This window comes from Lycorma delicatula, chromosome 10 (assembly GCF_047948215.1).
Source record: "Lycorma delicatula isolate Av1 chromosome 10, ASM4794821v1, whole genome shotgun sequence".
In the NCBI taxonomy this organism is placed as follows: Eukaryota; Metazoa; Arthropoda; class Insecta; order Hemiptera; family Fulgoridae; genus Lycorma; species Lycorma delicatula.
The window spans coordinates 73,165,458-73,190,535 of record NC_134464.1 but is presented as its reverse complement, the minus strand read 5'-3'; the positions used below and the strand labels follow the sequence as shown (position 1 = coordinate 73,190,535).

The window sequence follows — 25,078 nt, the reverse complement described above, 5'->3', positions numbered from 1 at the left end:
GCATTTAATAAACGATAAATTGTTAAGGATATACGAGTATATATTATATTTTGCAAGTTGAACTGTTGAGTTCATGAAAGCTGACGATGGAAGAAGCCTGAAAGAAAAACTGTAGTGCGGAGCCGGCTTATATTGTGTGTACAGAGCCGCTGAATCGTGAGGAGCCGAGTGTATCTGAAAGGAGCTGTGTGAAATGTACGGAGCCGAATGCACCCAACAGGAGCCGAGTGCATCCGAAAGGAGCTGTGTAAACTGTATGCTGCTGCGAATCGTCAGGAGCTGAGTGTGAACTGAAAGAAAGACCTTAAAATTTTGAAGTCCTTAAATAAATTTTTAATAACATGCACTGAGTCCGAACATAAGTCTGAACAATACTGTCAAGGGGAAAAATAGGAAATTAATCTACGGCTGTGCGCGACTAAAATTTTCCTTTTTCTTCCTTGTAATTCGTACATGTAATCGCGAAAATTTTCGGTTTCCAGATTTCAACTGAAATATCCATTTTGACCATCCCTGAATCCATTTTCACTAGTTTCGGCGTGACGTCTGTACGTAAGTATGTATCTCGCATACCTCAAAAACGATTAGCCGTAGGAGTTGAAATTTTAGATTTAGGACTGTTGTAACTTATTTGTTCACCTTCCCTTTTGATTGCATTTGGCTGAACCAAAAGTGTTCAAAAAAGCTCAAAATCCAAATTTGTTTGGATTTTGGACTTTTTCTTAACTGCAGTAATAAACCCTCATTGAGAGATTCTCAACGATATATCAACGTAAGTGGTACTTTTTTTCATTGGTTACAGAGTTATACCCAAATAAAATTTTAATTAATGAAATATTTGGATCTTAAAAATGGGAAGTCACATCGATCCGAATCGGACTTCATCTTCCTTTTTTAATTTTATTCTTTTTAAATATATTGATTTTATTAATAATTATTAATCTCCGATTGTAAAAAGGTTTTACGATGAATTATAAAAAAAAAAATGAAAAAAATATCAGAAGTTGCAATGAAATAAAATATAATGTACTTTTCATTTTAAAAAATTTGTATATAACTTAATAGGCGTACAAGGAAGTTACGTGGTTACCACGTCAGGTTTTTGATATTTGGTTCAGGTCTTAAACCAACGCTTTTACATCTCATCCAAGAGATATTATAACTAATTAAATCACTAATACTATTATTGTTCACCCGATGTGTTAAATTATATTTACTGTTTCTACAATAGCTTTAATTTTTGTTATAATCAAGAACTTGAATAAATCAAGAATAAACAGAGATTCTGATCTATTTTCCATTTCATTATTACGACGACATGGTTCATTGAATCATTTATTTAATATATGAATTAAACCCACATAAGCAATAATAGAATCTATAATTTTGTAAAAAAAATAAATAAATAAAAAATTTTATCTTATAATAAGTTAAAAATTTATATTATTTTTCATATTTTTAAAAGAAATAACCCAAAAGAATTTTTCGTTTTCTTAAAATAGACGAAGGAAGAACTTCCAAAAGACGATCGCGATATCATGTGGGCAGCGACATGTAGTGCAAAAGCCTTATTTGAGTTAACTTATTGTAATAAAGTTAAAAAAGAATTATATGTGCTTGGAATTATAAAAATAATATCAAAATTGTTAAAGTAAGTAACATTTTCTCTAAATTTTATGTTTAAAATGCAATTTAGTAAGTAATATTTATTATTTAACGCTAGCACGCGCACGCGAGCGCACACATACACAAAAATTTCATATACTCAAAACATTTGCAACCTTTTTTAGGTATTACGCAAGAGATATCCATAAAGAAGAGCTTCATACAAAAAATAAGTCGGCTAGTATTAAAACAGATTTAGAATTAAAAAGATATTTTTTAAAATAGCTGTTTTTGTAGGGTTTTGTGTCAGCAAATCGTGGACAATAGAAAAAAGAAAGGAAAGGTATATAGACCAATGAAATTTTGTGTGATGGGATGTTTAAAATGAGGTGATCTGATTAAATATGAATAAGTTTTATATGAATAAATTAAATAAGTTTTTAAGGTGACAGGCCCGTTAAATATGCTAAATTCCGTTTTAAAATATAAAGTTTTAATTAATTTTGTAATAAAAGGATATGTGGAATATAAGATAATATGTGGTAGAGAAAAAACAAAATTATAATGGTTAAAAGAGATAACTTAAGACATAGAATGTAGCGTTTCTACATGGGACAACTATGCGGTTTTCTCCATGTATGATATGCAAAAGAAAGAAATAAAAAATTAACGAACTATCTTGAAAACGAAAATGTTTGTTTTTAAATCAACAAAAACGCTAATCTACTAAATCTAACTCGAAACTTGGACAGACTTTTAGTTTTGAAATCTTAACAAAAAAGTTGAAACTTTCAAAACAAAAAGTCTGCCCATACTTATGGTTAGGATAGTATATGGATAGCTATATATTATAGGAATAAATTATAATCTTAATTTTTGACTTTTCGGTAAAGCTGGTTTTTAAATCAACAAAACCTGAATTTAATCTAGTAAATGTAACTCAAAACCAAACTTATTTTTAGCTAGACACCCAACCTGGACAGACTTTTAGTTTTGAAATCTTAACAAAAAAGTTGAAACTTTCAAAACAAAAAATCTGCCCATACTTATGGGTAGGATAGTATATGGATAGCTATATATTACAGGAATAAATTATAATCTTAATTTTTGACTTGTCGGTAAAGCTGGTTTTGAAATTTCAAATTAAAATTAAAATTTTTTTCAGAAACGAGAATCTGCCAATTCTAAATCAAAATTACTCATATTTCAGCTAATATTGACAGACTTTTAGTTTTGAAATCTTAACAGAAAAGTTAAAACTTTCAAAACAAAAAATCTGCCAATGTAAAATTACACCTATATATATTGGAGTAAAAGATCGTAGTGATGGTTTTTGTATCAAATATGAAAATAATAAACATTCAATTGTTTAAAAAAATTAATAATCAAAATTTTTGCTAAAACCATAGTAACACAAAAAGATCTATTGTTATGATATTATATATTCTTATAACTGTGATAAAACTATTTTTTGAACTTATTACATTTCTTAAGACTTTTTGTAATAAGAAAATAATGGAAAAAAAGAATTGTAATAAATTTAATTCTGTAATTTTATTTTCTACTTTCCAAATACCGTAATTTTTTTACCTGTAAATGGGATGATATTTTTACTAACATAATATTACCAAGCCCTACAGAGAATCGAACCCAATACCTGTTAAATTAATAATCAGTAATAAACTATTACAATCTATTTTACTTATTTTTGTAATAATGGCAATTGAATAAGGAATAAATATATTATCAGTATATTATATATTATATACGCATAGATCACGTCAAGATTGGGTAGCTGTGTTACTCGGAGAAAACCTTGATCACAACATTGTACGAAAATACACGATTAATCGTAAAGTAAAAAATAAAATTCTTTTAAATTTAGACTAGTAAATTAGCAGATTAAATATGTGATTGATTGTAGATAAAAAATTATAATTAATAATACATTAAACAAAATTATACGAGCTTACATACGATTAATGCAGTACAAAACAATTCAGTTTCTTTTTATTTTAATTAATATTATTTAAAAGCTCACTGATAGCGTGAAATTATTTCTGAAAAAAAATTTACTCAAATTTTATTTTAAATTCGTTGGAAAAAGTTTAAATCTGTTGGAATTTATTAAAAATGACAATAGAAACATCATAATGATCATTTCATGTAAACTGAGGTTTGTTTTGTTAATAACAACTTTTTTTTTTGTTTCTAGTTTGAGAGAGATAAATATTGTAATTTTTTTTAGAAATAAGTGACCACTCTTTTTCATATTAGTATAAATATATGGCTAAGTTAACATTTTTTAATTGCTACATATCAGTCCGTATGATTTACATTTATGAATGTTAAATAAATGATCAGATTGCCCGTTTTTTTATTTATCACTTTTATCTGACTTTTTGTTAATGCCCTAAAATATAATACATTTTACACGGGAATATACTTAAGTTATCCTGAACCCCAGACAAAAATATCAGTGTATTTACAAAATCTAATATCGTCTTCGTATGGCCTCTTCCAACCACGACAGCTTACCTAACTTAACAACCTAATTTATCAAATTAACTGATTCGCGGTAGCACGATCCTCACGCCTTCCTCTAACACCGAAGGTTTCACGCAGAAACTCTTCCTATATATAACTTAAGTTAAACTATCCACTAATATATTTACTTGATAATATATGTTAACTTGATTGAGTCTTTAAACCCCAAAAACACTATCCTCATACCAACAAAACAAGTGTTGATCGCAACATCCCAACCCCGTAGGGGAAGACACCCGCCTAGTGAAGTTCCGGTCGCCACACCAACCCCCCCCCCCCGTACCTTGTCTTGTTGGGCTTTAACGGGAGTCGTCTATTGCCCTCTAACTTTTTACATCTCATAGTAACAAGCCTGGCCCCGTTGGGATGCCATCGATGCAAATGCCTCGGTAGACATTTGCATCGATGATTTAATAACTCAGCTTATTGCCTTCGCTGTAGACCTCATCCGGACATCTTGAACCTCCTACATCATCACCCTCTGAACTAGCTAACCGAGCTCGTGGAAGCGCGAACCCCGCGCCTAGTGCTGCTACTTATTATGAGCCAGTTCGTTAATGTCTCGTAATTCGAGGCAAAACAATACAACATACCACCAAAAATGTTAATCGCAACAACGAAAATTTTGTCCTACATTACAGTTTGCTCAAAATCAACTTGGTTTACTTAATAATCAAGAAACAGATTCACAATTTTATAAGCCTTTAAAACATACCCTATCGCTCTCTGCTCTATTCCGCTTTCGTGAACGACGTCAATGGCTATACCTTCTCGCAGAGCACAGCTTCATCACAGAGTTCTCCACATAACCATTCTCATCCTAACAGCAAATATCTAAGATAACTAAGGCTCGATGCCTATCTTGTCGAAGTACTAGTTAGATATTACAAAATTCCTTCCAATAAAAGCAGAATTATTTGAGTTTGTTGCTGCAAAGGAAATAATTTGATCCTCTTTTACCGAAATATTCCGAAATTTTATACTTTAAGCAAGAGTAGTGAATAAATTAACGTTTAGTGAATAAATTTTTAAAACGCCGAACGTAGAATTTTCCAATTGTTTTAAATAATTATCTTCAAAAAAAGTATTTTATTTTCCTTTAACAGATCAACTGATGATAAGTTGGTTCAATGTACTATGGGTATATTACAAAATTGTGCTTCAGAAATAATATATCAAAAGGCAATTGAAACTGAAGATATGATTGAAAGTATATTAAATAATTTAAACAGTGAAAACATTAAATTAAAAGAGCTGTGCCTTAGAGCTATATTTAGGTAAGTGATAAAATTTAATAATGAACTTAATTTATAAGTTATCATGAAAAATACTGTTCTGTAAAAAAGTAATTCCAGGGTTTTAATCTGTTTTTTCGTACATCTCATTTGGATGAGATGTACGATGTAGATTTAAGGCTAGAATCAAAAAGCAAAAGGGGGACAGTTTTAGTTGTGCACATGGCTGCAGATTGATTCCTTATGTTCGTTAATAGAGCGACTAGCAAAGATAATGGTGACTACTGAACAGAAAGCCTTCTGTATTTTACAGTTTGCTAAATGGGAATCTGTAGTTACAGTTCAAAGTGCTTCCATAGAAAGTTTATCGGTAATCCTCCAAGTAACCATATGGTCGTCGATATAATCACTTAGTTTGGAATGACCAGGTGTCTGTGTAGAGAGAATAATGTGGAACAAGCAAGGGTATCTGAAGAAAATGTTGAGTGGATCCTGATCCACTCAACACTTTCTTGCGTTTTCAGTTTCTTTTTCAGTTTTACTGAAAAATTAAAAGTAAATTTAACCAATTACCTCTTTATTAGTTAACATTGAATTTCAGTTGAGTGCAAAGTTTTACCTTATAAGGACACCAATCATCACTTAATACATTAAACAAACTATTGGTCATTGAAAAACTATTGAACATCTTGATTGAATTTTTAACTAAAGTTAAAAATTTTAAGATAAAGTTAACTTAATTAAATTAACTTAATTAACTTAAAATATAAAGTTAATTATCTTAAAATGATTGTTGTTTTGAAAATAAAATTGTTGAATTAAAAGGTTTACATGGCCACCACTTTGTAATGGATTGAGAGAGAAGGTTCATTATTTTTATGCATGTAAACGTTTAGGTATCCTAGTAGTACACAGAATTTCAGCTCAATGTGATTAACCAACCATTCCTTAGAAATAAATTTGTATGTTTCCTGACATATGTTAATATAAATTTTTTTTCTTTATTTTAATGTGGGGACCATGCTCTGAATTCTTGAGTCTTTATAAACATTCTATATAAAGGGAAAATCAATCAATTTTTGAATTTAATGAGAAAATGACTCAATAGAATTAATAAATTAAATTTAAACTGTATCAATATTTCATAATAAATTTGTAAATTTTATCCTGTTTTACATTTTTTTTTTGGTAAGAAGATGCAACTTCTTATCTACTACTGGTCATGAAAACAGCTCACTATTGGTTTTTAACTTTATTCATTATTTCAATTCAATTTTCTAATAAAAGACAAAGGAATATAAAAAATTTTTTATATTTATATATATTTTTTATATTTCAATTCATGTTCTTGTTATAAATTATATATATTTATATATACAATTTATATATTATAATTTTTATACTTGATTAAAGCATAAATATTTCATTGTTAACAGGAGCTGTGAAGGTCCTACACCACGAAAATTAGTTCACACTCATCGTGGTACACACAAATTAGTTGATTTATTACAAAATAAACCTGATAAAACCTTTCTTGTATCATTAACTGGTTCTATTTGGAAATGTTCAATATTAGATGATAATGTTCTTGATTTTAATCAAAGAAATGTAATAACTCTTATCGTTCCCTTATTTTCACAAGAAGATCAAGAAGAAGAGGTAAATCACTTAAATCTATTACACCATTTTTTATTCAAAGGTAAATTTCTATGTTTTTATTACAGAATTTACCAACCAAATCTATCTAAGTAAAGAATTTTCCTTAACAATATTCTATCACTTTATACCTAGTATTTCTTGTAAACCAACTGCAATATCTCCTATTAATGTAATGATGTTTTATCTATTTTATGATCAGCAATTCATGAAATTTACAATACAAATTATAAAATAAACTGAAAAGTGAATTTTACTGAAAGAGTAACACCGCACATATATTATCAAGAATGCATGATATGTAATAGTATCAGACAGAGCTACATTTTTAAAATGGATAAAGCTGATTAGCTAATGCCTAAAACATAGTGACTATTAGCAGCTAAAGACTTATATTGCACAATTTTTCATAGAAGATGAACATTATCTATTTTTTTTTCATCTTTAAGTAAATAGTTTCCTTTAGAATTGGTTTTAACTGATATCGATTGTTAAATACCACCACCAAATAGTTCTAAGTAACCTATATTGAATTGGTGTACTTCTAAAAATCACCTATCCATTCTCACATGCCTCTTTTACAATGGAATTTGGGAAGTGATGTAAATAAAAAAACAATTTTCTTCTTCAGTTAGCTGATTATCAGAATTATAAACCCAACAAATGACAACCTCACTTCATTAACAGCAGAAAAATTGACTTTATTCCATACCTCAGATACTATGTATACATCATCACAACCTCAACATAGATTGTATAATACCAAAATGTTCTCTTTTTTTTCAATTTATCCAAGTAACACATTCTTATTATTATTATGCTTTTACGGCCAACATGGGACCACATAAGTCAATTTTAGTTGGATCTTTTCTGAGAAAAGCGTGTTATTTTACTCTTTCGAGCTGCCCAGTATTTCTTCATCCGTTCAGATCTTGCTTTCTTTTCTTCATCCGTAAACACCCTCTTCGTTGTATTTTGTCGTTTGTCTGTCTTTTGTTTAAATCTAATGCTTTTATCTTTTAGCTTTGTAATTTTTCCAGTTTTATTCTGTAGGTCGGTCAGAGAAATTCCCAATTCTTTCATATCTTCTCTAATTTCTTTGATCCATCCTACTTCTAGCTTTTGGAACCAGAGCTTTTCAATGATATTTCTTGACAGTCTTGTTTGCGGTGTCCTTATGAGATGACCGAAGAAAGAGATTCTTTTTTTCCGCATAGTATCAGTAACAGGCTCTATTTCTCGATACACCACCTCATTTGGCACAATCCACCATTGGCCTTCTTTTTGGTGTTTTTTATTGATACACGTTCTCACAATTCTCCTCTCTATTTTCAGAATTTTTTCAATTCGGTTTTTCTGAGTGATTTTGAAAAGGGTCTCGCTTCCGTAGGTGACTTCTGGCTGTACTACAGTTTTATAATGTTTAAGTTTTGTTTTAGCAGAAAGGCATTTTTTGTTATATGTTGACCAAGTAAATTTTTGGGATTTAATCATTTTATTTGTCCTGTTTTGCCATGTCACTTTTTCATTTAAATTATAAGTTATTATTTCCCCTAGATATTTAAATTGTTTTACTATTTTAATTTTCTGATTGTTTACCGTAATGTGCTCTATTACCAGAGGATCTATGGCTATTAGTTCAGTTTTTTCAAAAGAGATATGAAGCCCTATCTTTTGTGCTAGGTTTTGAAGGCTCATGATTTGTGTTTTGGCTTCTTGAATATTATTTGCTAAAAGAGCGAGGTCGTCTGCAAATCCTAGGCAATTTAGTGTGATGGAGTTTTTCTTAGTACCCATTTTTATATTTTTGGGATTTATTTCATACCATTTTCTCATGACAAATTCAAGGGCGCAGTTAAAAAGGAGTGGTGAGAGGCCGTCTCCTTGCCTCAATCCAGTTTTTATGTAGAAGGGTTGAGAGAGTTCACCTCTGAATTTCACTCTGGACTGGGTATTGGTTAAGTTAATTTTATCATGTTTACGAGTTTAGGGTGAAGGCCCAGGTTTCTCAGAATATTCAGCATGGATGGTCGGTGTATACAATCATAGGCCCTTTTAAAGTCGACGAAGGTGATTATTAGTTGTTTTTTCCGTCTTTTATATAAGTCCATCATAAGTTTTAAGGATATTATTTGCTCCGGGCAACCTCTCCATGGCCTAAATCCCCCTTGGTATTCCCCAAGTTCCAGTTCAAGTTGGTCTTTGCATCGGTTGTATATGATTCTCGACAGGATTTTGTATGTGCAATCCAGGAGAGATATGCCTCTGTAGTTTTCAGGATTAGTTTTATCCCCTTTTTTATGTAATGGATGGATGAGGGCTGTGGTCCAGTGTTCTGGAAGTTTTTCTTCGTTCCGTAACACATTCTATAATATATTTCAAGTGATCATTCTTTATCTTCACCTACAAGTGTATGTCAATCTAAATTTTTCATGATGTTTACATCAGTTCTTTGATGAATTAGCCAGTGTTTCCTCTGTGTAGTTTTGTAAGAGTGACCTATGGACTGACCCAAGTAGTTGTTTCCTGTCACAAAAGATCTACACATTATCAGTAAGTTTAATGGCTAAACTGCCTATTAAGAAAAGGTTGCCTAATCTCTCCTTAATCAAAAGAAAAAATTAATGAATACTGTGGAGATAGTTAACCATTAATTATTTATAATCATAACAATAATAATAATAATAATTATTCTTAAGATAAAGTAATGCATACAACAAAATGAAAATAACTCAAAATAGTACCAAAAAATTAATAACTAGTAATACCGTGAACTATTTTTGTAATGAATTTTTAAAATTTAGCTCTATATCTACATTTAATAGATAAAGGGAACATTAGAATAAATTACCAAATTTAATTATAAATTGCAATCGATTGTGGAATGTTCAGCCATTGCCAAAAAGTAATCATAGTCTAATATATCTTAAATACTGTTTATAATTATACCAAACATCACTCTGATTAGTACATTTCAATATTTTTCTCTTTTTTTTTGTAATAAAAATATATAAGAAGAAAATTAAAAAATAAAAAGAAACCCAATAAAGTATTAGTCTATTGAGAAAGGTGTGATTCTGTGTAAAAGTATTTCTCATACAACAGGCACACAAATATAAGTGTTAATAACTTAATTTTTCACATTTTATTAAATCTTTAAACTTAAATTTTGTTTCTGAAACCATTTAAAAAAATAATATTGAGATAATTTTCCACTTCAGAAACATTGGTTACCATCTTTTTTAAACAGATTGTTTGTAAACTAGAAGTTACCACTGCTACGCAAACACTACCTCAGGTTGAAGACATGGTTTATCTTCCATCTTGACATAATGTATACCTAATAGTGTATAATTTTCAGTCCATCTCTTCAAACTATAAAATTGAACACTTACTTTTTCACATTTTACTTAAATTATAAAAGTTACTGATGAAAATAATCCTTTCACTATCTGTGATAGTGAAAGTTTACAAATGGAACTTTCTCACCACCAGATCCTATATAAGAAAGATAGTAGACGCCATATTTAAATAGAAATTTTTTATACAAGTTATTACACATCAGTAGTTTTCCTAATAGCGAGTAAACTTATTTACAAAAATTTATGAAAATTAGAAAAGATTGCCAAATTTGAAAGAAAAGAGATTTGACTGCAGACTATGTTAATTATGTAAAACAAATGAACAATTTTGTTAATATTTTACCTAGAATTATACACCATTTTATTTATGTTAAATTTTTCTTCAGAATTCAAATTATTAAGTTTACATTTTTATCTAAACTTTTGAATATTGTTGTTTTTTAACTTGAATAAGAATCCTTATAAATTCCTATCTGATTACATTTGTTTTACATACATATGTATTACTAATTGTTTTAAAAGTATCGCTTAATTTATGCTTTTACAACTTAATTCAACTTTTCCATTGATGAAATTTACATTTATTTTGTTTTCATTTAATTGAACTCCCCACATCAGCAATTATTTATTACTTCTACTTTCCCATGTAGTGTTATAGCAGAGCTATGGCTTTAGAAGGGAAATTATTGTAATTTGTCCATTTTGGGTATATGGGCATTTAGATGTCAAAACATCACAATTTGTGACACCTAAGAAACCCAAAAAACCGGATTGAAATTTTCCAGATGTACTTATATATATGTGTGTGTTTGGTCTTCCACTCCTTGTATCACCAGAACTACTGGAAAATGTTGACCAAACTTGACCACATTACTTCCATATATGGGACATTGGAGCAATTAAGTTTTTAACTTAAAAGGTCAAGGGGGTGAGGCTGTAAAACAAGGTATCCTTCATTATCTCAAGATTTCACCTAATCAAGGTCTTATTTTTCCTAGGCACATTTTTTTTAAATTAAAAAATGTTAAATATTTGCAAAATTGCACCCACCCCAAAAAATTATCTATATAAACTAGCTGCTAAGTAAGGATTCTGCGTCAATAGTACCCCATCTTACTACAAAGAGCGCTAGTGTAGCACTGATGTACAGCTGCTGTAGTCATCTGCTATGTTGTGACATCACAGGTGAGCGGTAGAATTAAATAAATGAATAATATTTAAAAGGTAAAAACATATTTAAAGTGGCCACTAGTACTGCAATACCTGTGCAAATGAAATATGTTACACGCACTTTAATTAGAATCATTAAATAAAATAAATAAAATATATTATATTTAAATAAAATGATAATCAGGAAAAATCTGCGTACCGGTAAAAGTGATACAACTGTGTTGTGTCTTATGTTGCTACTCCATATTTTTATTGTAATTTTATTCTCACTTTTTTCAATGTTCCTTCAAAATTAAATATCTGTTTTATTAATTTAACTTAGTTAAGTGCAGAATTATGTTATTTTTGTCTTCAGATTACCCACTCAGTTTTCACCTGTGCAGAATAAAATTAAAGACTTTCTGATTCATTCACTAATTAAAAAAAAAAAGAGAAAAGAAATAAAAAAATAAAAACTGCAATACAGATAAAATAAAATTACATCTTCAATAAAATCAGTCTCTACCCAACAATAAGTGGATTGATTTACTCTTCTTTTATTGTACTCTTTTTTTTTTTTTTTTTTATAATGTTACAGGTACTAGTAAATACAGCAGGTGCATTAGCTCAAATGGCACGTATGCCAGAAAATAGGTTAAAAATTCAAAAAACTGGAGCTTTGAAACCAGCTGTTAATTATTTATTCAGAACTAATCCAGAATTATTAGAAAATGTTTTAAATTTATTAGAACAATGTGGTCATGAAAAAGTTTGCATGGATGAAATGGAATCATATGATGCGGTTAGATTTATTTGGTCGATGATGAAAAATCCAAGTAATGTTGTTAAAGGTAGCGCTTGTTGGGCATTAGTTCCGTGTATTCGTAACTCAACTGATTCAGGAGAACTCGTGAGATCATTAGTTGGTGCCCTTGAATTGATTATAAAGTTGTTACGATCAAATGATGATATTTTATTAGGTCAAGTATGTGCAGCAATTGCTGAGGTAAGTATTAGTTTTCCCCTTTCTTTTTATTACTTTATTTATTTCTTTATTCGATCAATATTTTATTGTGTTTATTAATGATAATAATAATATAATAATAAATTATTGAAATATTTAAGTTTACTTATTATTTTTAAGTTAACAATCATTATTAAAATACTCTTCTTTTCTTGAACTAAAATGCAAAAAAATGTAACTTTTTCCAAAAAGTTTTTTTATTTTACATAATAATAGTAATCATTTTTTAAAGAACTTACATCTTTTAAATGTTATGTAGTCTTGAAACTGGTGTTACTTTAGTGGTGAAAAGATTTATTTTTTTAATTTACTTGATTATGTCTCATTGAATATCAAAGATAATCTGTGTATTTTTTTAGAAAATATATAGACAAGAATGTAAACAATTGAGGAAGAGAAATATTTTGGAATGAGAGACAGTTATATGATAGTCATACTCTATTATATACGGTTGATGTTCAGTAATGAACAGAAATGAAGTAAACGTTGACTCCCTCCTACTACTTTTAATCATACCACGCATCCTTTCTTCGATTTCTTGTAAACATTTTGCATTAATTGAAATAAAACTGTTCATGTTCTTTATAATAGCATTTATTTGCAGAGCTATAGGCAGATAGCAGCAGCAGATGTATTAGAGTAGCAAAATTTTTGCGATAATTCAGTTAATAATTTAACTTATCTGTTTGTATTTTTTATTTTTCCCCTTCAATAAAATGTTTAAAATTTTAAACAGTATATTTATTTCCATTCAATTCCAGTAGACTATTTTATATATAATTACATATATAAATTATTAATACATTATTGGGGTTCTTTTGAATAAATGTTTAAATATTTCATTGTATGTACACAAGAAGGGTAAGCAGAAATTTTTCGCAATACAAAATTATTATTAATTTCAAATTGTATGATTAATTTCATATTCTATTAACAATATTTTATTAGCTTTTGCATCTTTCAAATGCATATTCCATTCAGATTTTGTTACTTAACGAAAAATTTCCTGTGATAAATGATAAAAAATTTTAATTCAAAATATTAGATTTCTCAATATCTTTTCTTGCATGAAAAGTTAATACCAGTCAATAGTAATGGTCTTTTCTTTTAATGTAATCTGTACATTTGTGATTTTACTTCAAAAAGAATTTTGCAATAGCTTATGCTTGTGCATAATGTTATCTACACATACATATATATATAACTTGCAGTTTACTTGTCATATCTTATTCACTAATTGAATTTCTAACTGAGGAGTTATTCATATTATTATTCATTTCTTCAACATTTTTGTTTCAAAAATGTTGTTTCAAACAAAAATTTTTGTTTCTTTTTTTTCTTTCAAATATATTTCCATTATTTTTTTTAATAAAAAGATTGCCATATTTTAACAGCAGCACAATTTAGTTTAAAAGTAAATTAAATTTAAAAAGGGTATGTTGGTATTATTGAAAATATAATCATTGTTCATATGTCAGAAAAAAATTACATGTTCTTAGCAAGACCGTAAAGTACCACAATTTTCTAAGAGCATCTTTATGGGTTAACACTCTCATCCTCTCCATACATTTGTGTCTGTCTTCACACTGACTTATTTTATGATAATAAACTGGCATTAAATTTTCTTAGTAAATAATGACTGTTTGTTAATAAATGAAAAGTATTTGTCTGGGTCAAAAGATGATTCCCCTCACTGGTCTTTTATACACCTTAGTTCCCAAGAAAATTTTAACACAATACATATCTTGCAGTTTATAAAAAAGTAATAATTTCAAAACTAGCATTTGAGGTAATTCATTTGAAATATTTCGTAAGAATTATTTTAACTACAAAAATAAAACTTTTATAAAATTTCTTGACCATTTAAACTTGAGAATGTTTATTTTCAAAATAAGCGGCATTAATCTGTACCATTTTTCATCTTTATTATAAGATAACACGCTGTAATCAAATAATAAAAATTCTATTATTACTTTATCTAAATGAGCTAATGCCATTGAGAACATTGATCATACTCGTATAAAACCTCTAACAATAATTTTAAGGAAGCGATAACAAATGCAAAAATGACTTGTTTTGTGAGTGCAATACAACCAGTATAATTTTTATTAATTTCCAATGTTTTGGCAAAATGTAATATTGTTAATAGTCTGGAAAATACATTTTCTAATAGTGGCTCATTTACATTACAGTCAATAACATTTCACTACTGTACATAGGTCAGAATCTACAAAAAATAAACTACTTAATCTTTATTTAGCTTTTAAAAGGTCAGAAGTTTGAATAGTAGAAAAGGTAATTGAAAACTTGGCCATTCATATTACTGTCTATTTAAAAAATCAAACATTCCTGACCAGACTAAATTCAGTCCTCTCAGTTCTCAGTTATTAGGTTTTTTTTGTTTGTAGTTTAAGAACCTCTTTTCAGTAGTAAAGGATGTAAATTAATATATTTTTTAAATAATAAAATCATTGCAATTTGAGAAGTTCTTTTTTCTTATATTTTAGAATACTAAATTATTACAAGATTGAATTTAACCAAATTTTATTATATTATTTTCACTGTACATATCATCATCAATATTGTTATCTGATATTAAAAAGAAACAAACGTATTTTTTTTCATATTTATACAGGTGGCAACAGATAAAGAAAACTTAGCAATTATTACTGAACTTGGTGTCGTACCACTGATAGCAGATCTTTGTAAAAAAGAAAATGAATTTCTTACAACTCAATTAGCTTTAGCAGTAGCTGGTTGTTGTTTGTGGAAAAATAACTGTCATCAATTTGGACAACTGGGAGTTGTCCCACCTCTGGTACAAAATCTTAGAAATGCTACATCTGTAACTGCTACTACAGCTGGTGTTAAAGCTCTTTGTGCTCTATCAAGCGATCCATTTAATTGTATTGTAATGCATAGGTATGTAGACAATAATAATATATCGACAAGCTAATTAAATGTTACTTAAACTTAAATTTATTGTTGAACTTTACCCAAAATTTATGTCTCCACACTTTGTCAGACAATTCTGTAGAAGCACTTAAAACAAAAGTCTTTAGCATTCTTTTTATAATTTTACCTAGTTCTTGTAAACCATAATTCAAGTGTCCGTCTATGCTGAATTCCTAATCACAAGAAAATTTTAGGGATACTTGACCCCAAAGATTATGTGGTCTGTTTAAAATATACACTTTTTTAAATTTTGCATAAGACAATATACTGAAATTATTGTTGAATGTTAACAATCTTTAATTTAATAACTACAGCATTGTGTTGCTAAGAAAATAACCGGCAAGGAATAGTCATTAAGATGGAGTGAACTCTTTATTGTTGGAGTTTGGGAAAAACTAACTTGACACATGGAGCTTTCTTTAATGGAACTATAATTACGTAGTAATTATAGTTTTTCTTATACATTATAGAATTGTCATGTTTTTTCATAGTTTAATTAATTGTGTATATTATGTGACATTGCAGAATTAATTGAAACTCCATTGCTCAGAATTGACAGAATTTAATTATAAAACTTTTGTTATTATTTTCTATTTATTTTTCATTAGTATTTTTGCAATAATTTCATCGTTCCTCTTTAAGAGAATGAGAATTTTCTCACTCTTCACATATGAAGTTTGTTTTAATTTCATTAATTGTATAAGATTAATGATGAAACATTAACATTTCATCAACTGCACTAACTACCTTATCCTGTCATTTGTCACCTAAGAAGGCATTTTTAGACAGCTTTATCAGTAAACACATTTGCTTTTACACTTACTAATAACATCATTCTCAAATTTATTTCTATTCTAAATCATATTTAAAAGGTCTTCAACCATTTACTATTTTTTTTTTAATGAAAATCATTGTATTTAGCCCTTAAAAATTTGATTGGAATTTCCTAAAAAATAGGTTGCTTAAGCAGTTACAATCAGTGTTGGTCAACTATTATATTAACAGTTGTTCCCAAATACTGTAGAATAGTTTATCAAGCACAGTTTTAGGAACTATTACTTTTATTTGAAGTTTCTATTTTATAAATGAGTTAAAAAATACTTACTGATGAAGCATTTTTTCTATTTTTTTAAACTGTATGGTAAAATGATAGATAAATTGTTCTAAATGAAATATTCATTGTATAGTAACAATAAAAATATAATACTCCAATCGTTTTTTAAATTTTACAATAACTGAAAAAGATTTTATCTTAGATCAAAATTTACACTTTGAAAGAATTAGTTCAGTCACTATCATCGAAGTATCTTTCTGTTTATACAAACAAGGAGTTTCGCCTTAAGTTAAGAATACAATAATGGTTTTTAACATTTTACCAATTTGAAAATTAAATTAACAGATTTATTGAAAAAACAAAGTTGCTTATTAAAATTAATTTATCTTCGACTAATTTGTTTATTTATGATTGAATATAATTGTTTCATTAGAATGTGATGGAACTTTTAAGTGTAGATCCAGATTTACATATAGCTTATAATAATTTAATATTATTAAGAATATTTTTTCCCTGAAGTCATAAGGCAGAAAACAGAATTGTCAGTGATAGACCTTTCTAAATTTTTAACCTAAATGATTATGGTTTGAGATCAGATGAAACTATAACAAAGTTGAAGAGTTTTTAATAATGTTATGTTTGTTATAATAGATTCATAAAATTGATAAATAGTAAATTTAAATTCCTGTTACAATGTGTTTAACTTGTTTCCTTGTGTTTAACAACTTGTTTAAGAACAATAAATATTAATAAGTAAGTGTTTAAACATATAACAACCAAATAGTACATGCCATAATAACCCTTAATGTTATTGTGGCAATTGTCTGTTTTATATAACAATTATTTATTTTTATTTTTATTTATTAGAGATGTAATATTTATTAGAGCTTAGAGATAAAACCCACTAAGTCTTATTTTTGTCAGTGAATTTTAATATATTAGATTAGATTCAATATGAAATTTATTAGTTAAATTTATTTTAAGCTAAAGGATAAAGTTGTAAGAAAAATCTTTAAACTGTTGTTCGTATAGATTTCATAAGCCCAGTGATAAAATCTCCGGAATCCCCATGATGTTAGCAGCATCTTATTACTGCTGGAATATTATGAAATGGTTTGGCATGCTGGTTATAAGAGTGTTTGTGCATTTTCAGCTGTAAAATTCTAACCGCACTGTTAGAGGATTAATGAAATATATATAGCATGCCAAAATTGTTCCTAATGGGTGTATATACCATAGTCCTGTATCTCTGTATGAATTTAAGCCTTATGTACAGAAATTAAATTAGAAATTATATAGAAATTAAATACAGAAATTAGAAATTTACGAGGATTATTTTTTTTCAAGGTCCGTTCGGTCACGAAATTAAAACCACAGGGAAAATAAAAAATTTTCTATTTGTAACTAGTACTTACATAGTTACGGTATTTCTCATAGTCGCCACTCCAATTTAGACATTTGTCGTAGCATGGTACCAACTTCTCAATACTCTCGTCATAGAACGGAGCCGCCAGTGTTTTCAGGCATGTTTCTATGCCGGTCTGCAACTCGATGTCTGTGCCAAAATGTTGTCCTCCTAGCCAGCGTTTCATGTGATCAAAGAGGTGAAAATCGGATGGAGGCAATTCCAGGCTGTATGGTGGGTGAATAAGAATAAGCGGAGAGGGCCGTTGTCATCAGGCATTGTCTTCTCCATGTCAATCCTCGTCCGCACACTGCAGCTGTAACAAAGAAGCTCCTGCAGCGTTTTCGTTGGGAAGTGTTTGAACACCCACCATATAGCACAGACTACGATTGGTTGGAAACGCTGAAGATGAAACGCTGAATATGAGCTGAAGTTTTTCTGTGGAAAATATTGGGCTGATGTTTCTTTGCTTGGATACTGGAATCCATATCCCAAACTTTTGGTCATGTAGAGAAATTTCATGTACTGCATGTGGGTGTTGGCAGACCATAAATATAAATTGTGAGTTCTGTATGTACACATATACTGATAAATGGGCCCATGGCTCATTTATATAGAAAACATTCCAAAACATAATATCAGATTTATAAACATGATTGTCTGATGAAGGGTTGTATTCCATGCCCTGTGACTAATGTTTTCTGCTATGGTTGGAAATCGTGCGTTGTATGCAGTTTGTTTTTGATAGCTACTGAGGCTGGTGACCTTGAGATGAAAGGATGTGTCTGTTTTTTGTTTTTTATTGTGTGTTTATCGCCTTTGGACAAATGAGATCACCTTTCCATGTGATGGAAAGGTGGTCTTTACTAAAAAAAATGCAATTGCTACTGAAATAAGCATATTGTAAGAAGCTCAGTTTCATCTCATATAAAGTGAAAGTGGTTCAAAAGTTATTGGCTAAAGACTATGGAATAAGAATTCAATACTGTGATTGGCTTCAATAGTATCTAGCGGATAATTCTGATATTATGTATTGGAATGTTTTAGTGTTCTAATGGTCTACCACTTGGCTCATAATCCTTTACTGATCCTGTCTTTCTAAATTTCTCTATTACTGTTCTTACACATATGATTTAAGAACCAGTGTGTTAGAAAATTTAGTGGAAAACTGATCTTTCATATAGTGTGTGTGTGTGTGGTGGGGGGAGGGTTTGGATGTGAGTGTGCGTGTACTCACCGTGAACATGGAAAACACATTCAAGTAGAAATATTCACCGTTCTAAAGTTACAACCATCCTGAGGTCACATGGAAAGGTGATCTCATTTGTCCAAAGGCGATAAACACACAATAAAAAACAAAAAACAGACACATCCTTTCATCTCAAGGTCACCAGCCTCAGTAGCTGTCGAAAACAAACTGCATACAACGCACGATTTCCAACCATAGCAGAAAACATTATTCACAGGGCATGGAATACAACCCTTCATCAGACAATCATGTTTATATGTGTGTTCTCAAGATTAATTATTTAGATTCTCTTAACGTTCGACGGAAAATTACTTTTGCATTAAGGTAATATTTTGTCATATTAAATTGATATTCAGATGATAGTCTACACTTGCAGTGTTGTAGAGCCTCACAAGAGTATTTTCTTGTGACCATCATTCCACTAAGGAATAGAAGTACGTTTAAGTTTTTCAGATGACTTTGGGGTAAATTTCTGCAGCCTCCAGCAATTGTTCAGTAAAATATATTTGAGAATGCCTGAATCATCACCATTCTCAAAACTATTCCAAGTTTTGTAATATTCATAATAATCTCAATACTTCTGTATCAACTTCATAGTTTCACTGTTAGGGTACCAATAATATATCTTAAATACAGACAACTGATAATTGATGACGCACACTAATAACTAAAGACGTGGAATAGAAAGCTGCATAATGGATTGTTAATTTATACCAGCTGTCATTGGACGATGGGACGTATTCGCCAAACTTTAGTAACTGATTTAGGGCAACAAATGAACAAAAAAGTTCATATCGACATAAGTCCTATTTTGCTTTGTTTTCCTCCTGGATGCTATTTTGTGATTTTGAACAAAAAAAATGATTTCTCAAGAACGAGTAAATCTACTTCAATTAAATTTGGCAAATCTAAGACTAGTGTCTTGTACTAAATCTTGAAAACGTCACCTTCAAAAATTTCAAAATAGCGGCCATCTTAATGTTTTAATCTCCGATATCGTTGTAATTATTTGTTATATCTTTGTAAGAAAATCCTCATCTGTAAAAATCCGTTGACAACAACTAATTGCAGACATGTAACTCGGCAGTACGCTTGCACACCGTAATGCAAACTGAAAATTTTTTTTGCCTGTTTTTATTTCCTCCATTAAATATAATAAAAATTATTAGTAAAAAAAACAGTAGTAGTAAAAATGATCACCTTTCATTATGGTGTGCAAGCGTACTGCCGGGTTAATTGGGTGCAATAATTCGCTTGCTTGAACGAATATTTACAATGAGGTTCAGAATAAAATGCTTATTAAATTTTGTAATAAGTAAAAATTTTATCAGTCAAATAATTGCAAAGATATTATACATTAAAAAATTAATGGCCGCCATTTTGAAATTTTTGAAGGTGACATTTTCCAAATTTTTTAGAACAGGACACTACTAGTAGATTAACTAAATGTAATTAAAGTAGGTTTACCCGTTCCTGAGAAATCATTTTTTTTGTTGAAAATAACAAAATCACCTCCAAAAGGTAAACAAAGCAAAATAGGACTTATGTCAATATGAACTTTTTGTTCTTTTTAGTGTCCTGAATCAGTTTCCGATTCAGGACACCGAATCGTATTCGCCGAATCAAGTTCGGCGAATACGACCCGGAACATTCTGTATTAGTTTTAAATAGCATATCCAATTTGCAGTATTTTAGGTGATGTGGTCAAAAAAAAAAACGTAAGTTATAAAATTTAAATTATCAGAATATTTTAATTCATTATTATGTCAAGGTTTTTTTTATAGATTGAACTTACATAAATTTCAATTTTTTTGAAAATTGCCAATAAAATTGCGTTTTTTGGCATATTTTTTTTAGTACTGTTTTTCGAAGAATAATGATCCAATCGATTTTTTGCTTCTGTTAAAAATTAAATTTATACATATTTTATGAAAGAGTAATACAAAAATTTTATACATTACTCTCTTTCTCTTCTGTCTCTCTTTCTCTCTCTCTCTCTCTCTCTCTCTCTCTCTCTCTCTCTCACTCTCTCTCTCTCTCTCTCTCTCTCTCTCTCTCACTCTCTCTCTCTCTCTCTCTCTCTCTCTCTCTCTCTCTCTCTCTCTCTCTCTCTCTCTCTCTCTCTCTCTCTCTCTCTCTCTCTCTCTCACTCTCTCTCTCTCTCTCTCTCTCTCACTCTCTCTCTCTCTCTCTCTATATATATATATATATATATTACACATACTGGAAATATTTGTTCAATTTATATATACTAGCTGACCCGGCAATGCTTCGCAATTGCTAGATATGAGTATGTAGATTAAATGAATACAAATAAAAGTTTGATAATAAAACATTAAAAAACTGAACATTACGGAATTTAAACTTTCACATTAATTTCCCCTTTTCCCCTTCCACTTTATCCCTTTCCCCTACCCCTCCGCGTCCCATTAACATCCACTTTCCCTTTATCTCTTCCCTTCCCGTACACCTTTACCTTTGTACATTTCCTTTCCCTTTATCCATTTCCTTTCCTTTTCTCATTTTCTCCATTCCCCTTTATATGCATTTTCCCGATTCCCCTTTCCCTGTTCTCCCCAGTCTTATTCACATTCTTCCCCCCTTTCCCAATTCCTATTTTCCCTTTTCTCCCTTTCCTTTTCCACCCTTTCCCTTTCCCATTCCCTTTCCCTTTCCCATTCCCTTTCCCATTCCCTTTCCCTTTTCTCCCTTTCCGTTTCCCGTTTCCCTTTCCTCCTTTTTGCTATTCCCTTCCTCCCTTTTTTCTCGCACGTAAATCGGTTCAGTAGTTTTTTAGTATAAAGCGGATACACATACGAAAATTGCCATATATATATGTCTGTATATTTTTTTTGTGCAATTTGTAAATATCTCGACACCTAGCGGGTTCATTTTTTGGAAAAATATTTCTTTACACGCAACTGATATTCTGTAAATTAGCCAAATCAGACTATAATTAACAATTTTCCGAAATATCTCGTCGACCCCCAGCGCCTCTTAGTGGGTCCAAACTAATTCAGAAACCTTCGCGGACGTGCGGAAAACTCACCAAAGTTTCATCGCAATCGGTTGAATGATATAGGAAAACATTCGGGACAAACAAATATTCATTTATATATATATGTAAGATAATATAGAATAAATTTTCATAATAGATAAATACCATGTTATTAATAAAACAATCCTTATTTGATATTTTAAATTAAATTAACAACAAGAATGATAAGTGAACGAATTAGTACTATTTATCCCCACCCACTTCAGTATAAGAATATTATTTTCAAGTATTTAATTTTTTATTTCCGTAAAATTTCAAATATAACAATTTTTTATATTTCTCCTTTTTAAGAAATGGTGCCGTACCATTACTTTTTGATGCAGTGGAATCAGACAGCAGAGAATTACAACAAGCGGCGGCTGGTTGTTTATATAATTTGCGTATATTGGCTTTAAGTGCTGATGAAGCGAAACACCATATAACAATATAATCATTTTAACAGATTCACATTTATTTTTTATTATTTAAAAAAAAATTAAATACAATTTTTTTATAACAGATTTGTATATATTATTATTCTTACTATTTTACAATGGATTTTTAATTTTTATGTAATAATAATAATAAAAATAATAAATAAAATGGAAATATCTAATTTTACAAGCAAAAAAACAATTTTCATTTATTTTAAGTTAATTTTAATATATATTAATTCAGTTATTATTTTCATAATTAAAAAAAAAAGTAAACTTAAAAATATATTTTCTCGATATAATATACTTGTGTATATATAGAACATATTTTATTACTTTTAAAAATATTTTTCAGATATCATTTAAAGTAATAAAATATGTTCTATATATATAAAACATGTTCTATAACGAACGAACATAGTTATTGAACGAACGAACAGTTCGTTATTGAATTCAGTATGTATTTGTATGTGTTCGAAGACTTTTTCTTTCTGATTTTGATTTCGGATTGGGATTCGGTTAAGTACCATTAGAGGATTAAAAAAAAATACACTAAAATGGTGGAAAAACTTCAATTTGTAATAATAAAAAAAAGTATAAACCCTGAAAACCACGAAATAAATAAATTATGTATTAATTAGCGTATATACGAACTGCAGATTTTTAAAAAATCTTTTTAAATTTTACATTTTTTATTTTAACAGATACTGAAAAGGAATGAAAGTCTTAAAAATTATGATTTATAAGACTTTAAATTGTGATTTAACTATGAGTACTGATTTGAATGAACGGCCAGCAAATAATGGTATCCTGACCCAAGGGAACATTAAAACGTAATAAATCTCTTAAAGACATAGTAACCTTACTATTCAAATAATTACAGCATATTATAATGATATATTAAATATTATAATTGTATATATACTCACATATATTAAACGTATAGATATACAATCTATAAATAGTAATTGGATTAAGGTAAGGTGGTCCTCATATCTCTGCAATGTACTTTTTGCAATATTAAGATATATTTTTCTCAACAACGCGACAAGTCACATAAACAAAATAAATATGTCTTTTAAATATCATAGTACTACTATCGATGGGGTAGTTTATCATTTAAATTTACAGAAAATAAAATTACATTTTTTTTAAGTTTGTAGGAATCTACGATGTTTTAACTATAAAAATTAAAAAAAAATTTATTTTTAAACTACGACTAACATCATAGCATATACAATTAATGATATTAAACTTATCTGCGGCTAATAGTTTTTTAAAAATGTAACTTTTTAATTAAAGAATGAATTTTTGGATAAATAAGAAAAAAGAAATACCTTATTAGTACATCTCAGTATGTAGGATCATCTTAAATCTCTTTTTAATTTTCTCTCTTTTTTTCTTACACTTAAGATTTATTTTTAAGTTCTTTTTATAAATTTATAATTTTATAAATTTTTTAAATATAAATTAAGATGTCCTATAGTGAAATATTTTTTTGATCTGTACCTTTTTTTTTTCTTGGTTTTATTTTTATCTGTACCTTTAAATCAGACTTAAATGGGGAAAAGATTCTTAAACTTTGCATAAATAAAGTTTGTAAAAAAATTTCCAAAAACAAACAAGTTTTATTCTACGGAAATTTATGGCAATAAAACTTTTAAAAAAATTGTTATTAATTAAAATAGAATTTCTGAAATTTTAATTTCTTTTAGGAATTTACATTCTTTTTAGTACAATAAAAGATAAGTAACATTTATTTTTTCAGTGTAACAAGGTAGAATGAGGCCCTAATTTAATGTATTTTTATGAAATGTTTAAATACATACAGATAATTCACAGATATACAGATAGAAACAGATAATTCGCAACTCTACTCATCTTCCTACGAAAGGAGCCTTGGCTACTGCATCAGAAAGTGTTTTTTTCCTAAAAATATTAGTGTTATAAAACAATTTGTGACCTTTTTACACCTTTAAGAAATTACCTTAATTTTGCTTATTTGATATCTGTACATAAAATTTCACTCTTAATTTTTTGGTTTCATATTGGTTTTCGTTTTTTTAAAGCGTTTCACTTTGACGTATGTTATAAAACGATATGTATACATAAAAATGATGTCATAATCATTAATGTCAATATTTTTATCTCTTTTGATTTTAGAAACTCTGTAGGTTTTTTGAGTTATGCATCATAACTTGGGATGATTGCGAGTCTTGGAACTAAATTTTCTGAAAATTGAAATTTTATATATAATGTATCTTTTTGAACCGATTAGGTACACTGAATTGAATATTATAAATTTGGATGAATGAACAAAAAGTAAACATCAATATCTAAATATTTATGTTTATTTTTGCAAAACA

General features: G+C 28.9%; 1 protein-coding gene across 1 annotated transcript in view; it reads left to right on the top strand.

Moving 5' to 3' along the window:
• The window catches only part of LOC142330885 (armadillo repeat-containing protein gudu-like), a 46,008-nt gene extending 23,279 nt beyond the window's left edge, over positions 1 to 22,729 (top strand). The window contains exons 4-7 of the mRNA XM_075376352.1: positions 6,801 to 7,046; positions 12,153 to 12,570; positions 15,224 to 15,500; positions 22,591 to 22,729. Of these exons, the coding sequence (XP_075232467.1) occupies positions 6,801 to 7,046; positions 12,153 to 12,570; positions 15,224 to 15,500; positions 22,591 to 22,729 (1,080 nt within the window). The remainder of the gene's footprint in view (positions 1 to 6,800; positions 7,047 to 12,152; positions 12,571 to 15,223; positions 15,501 to 22,590) is intronic.
• Positions 22,730 to 25,078: the final 2,349 nt, after the last annotated feature.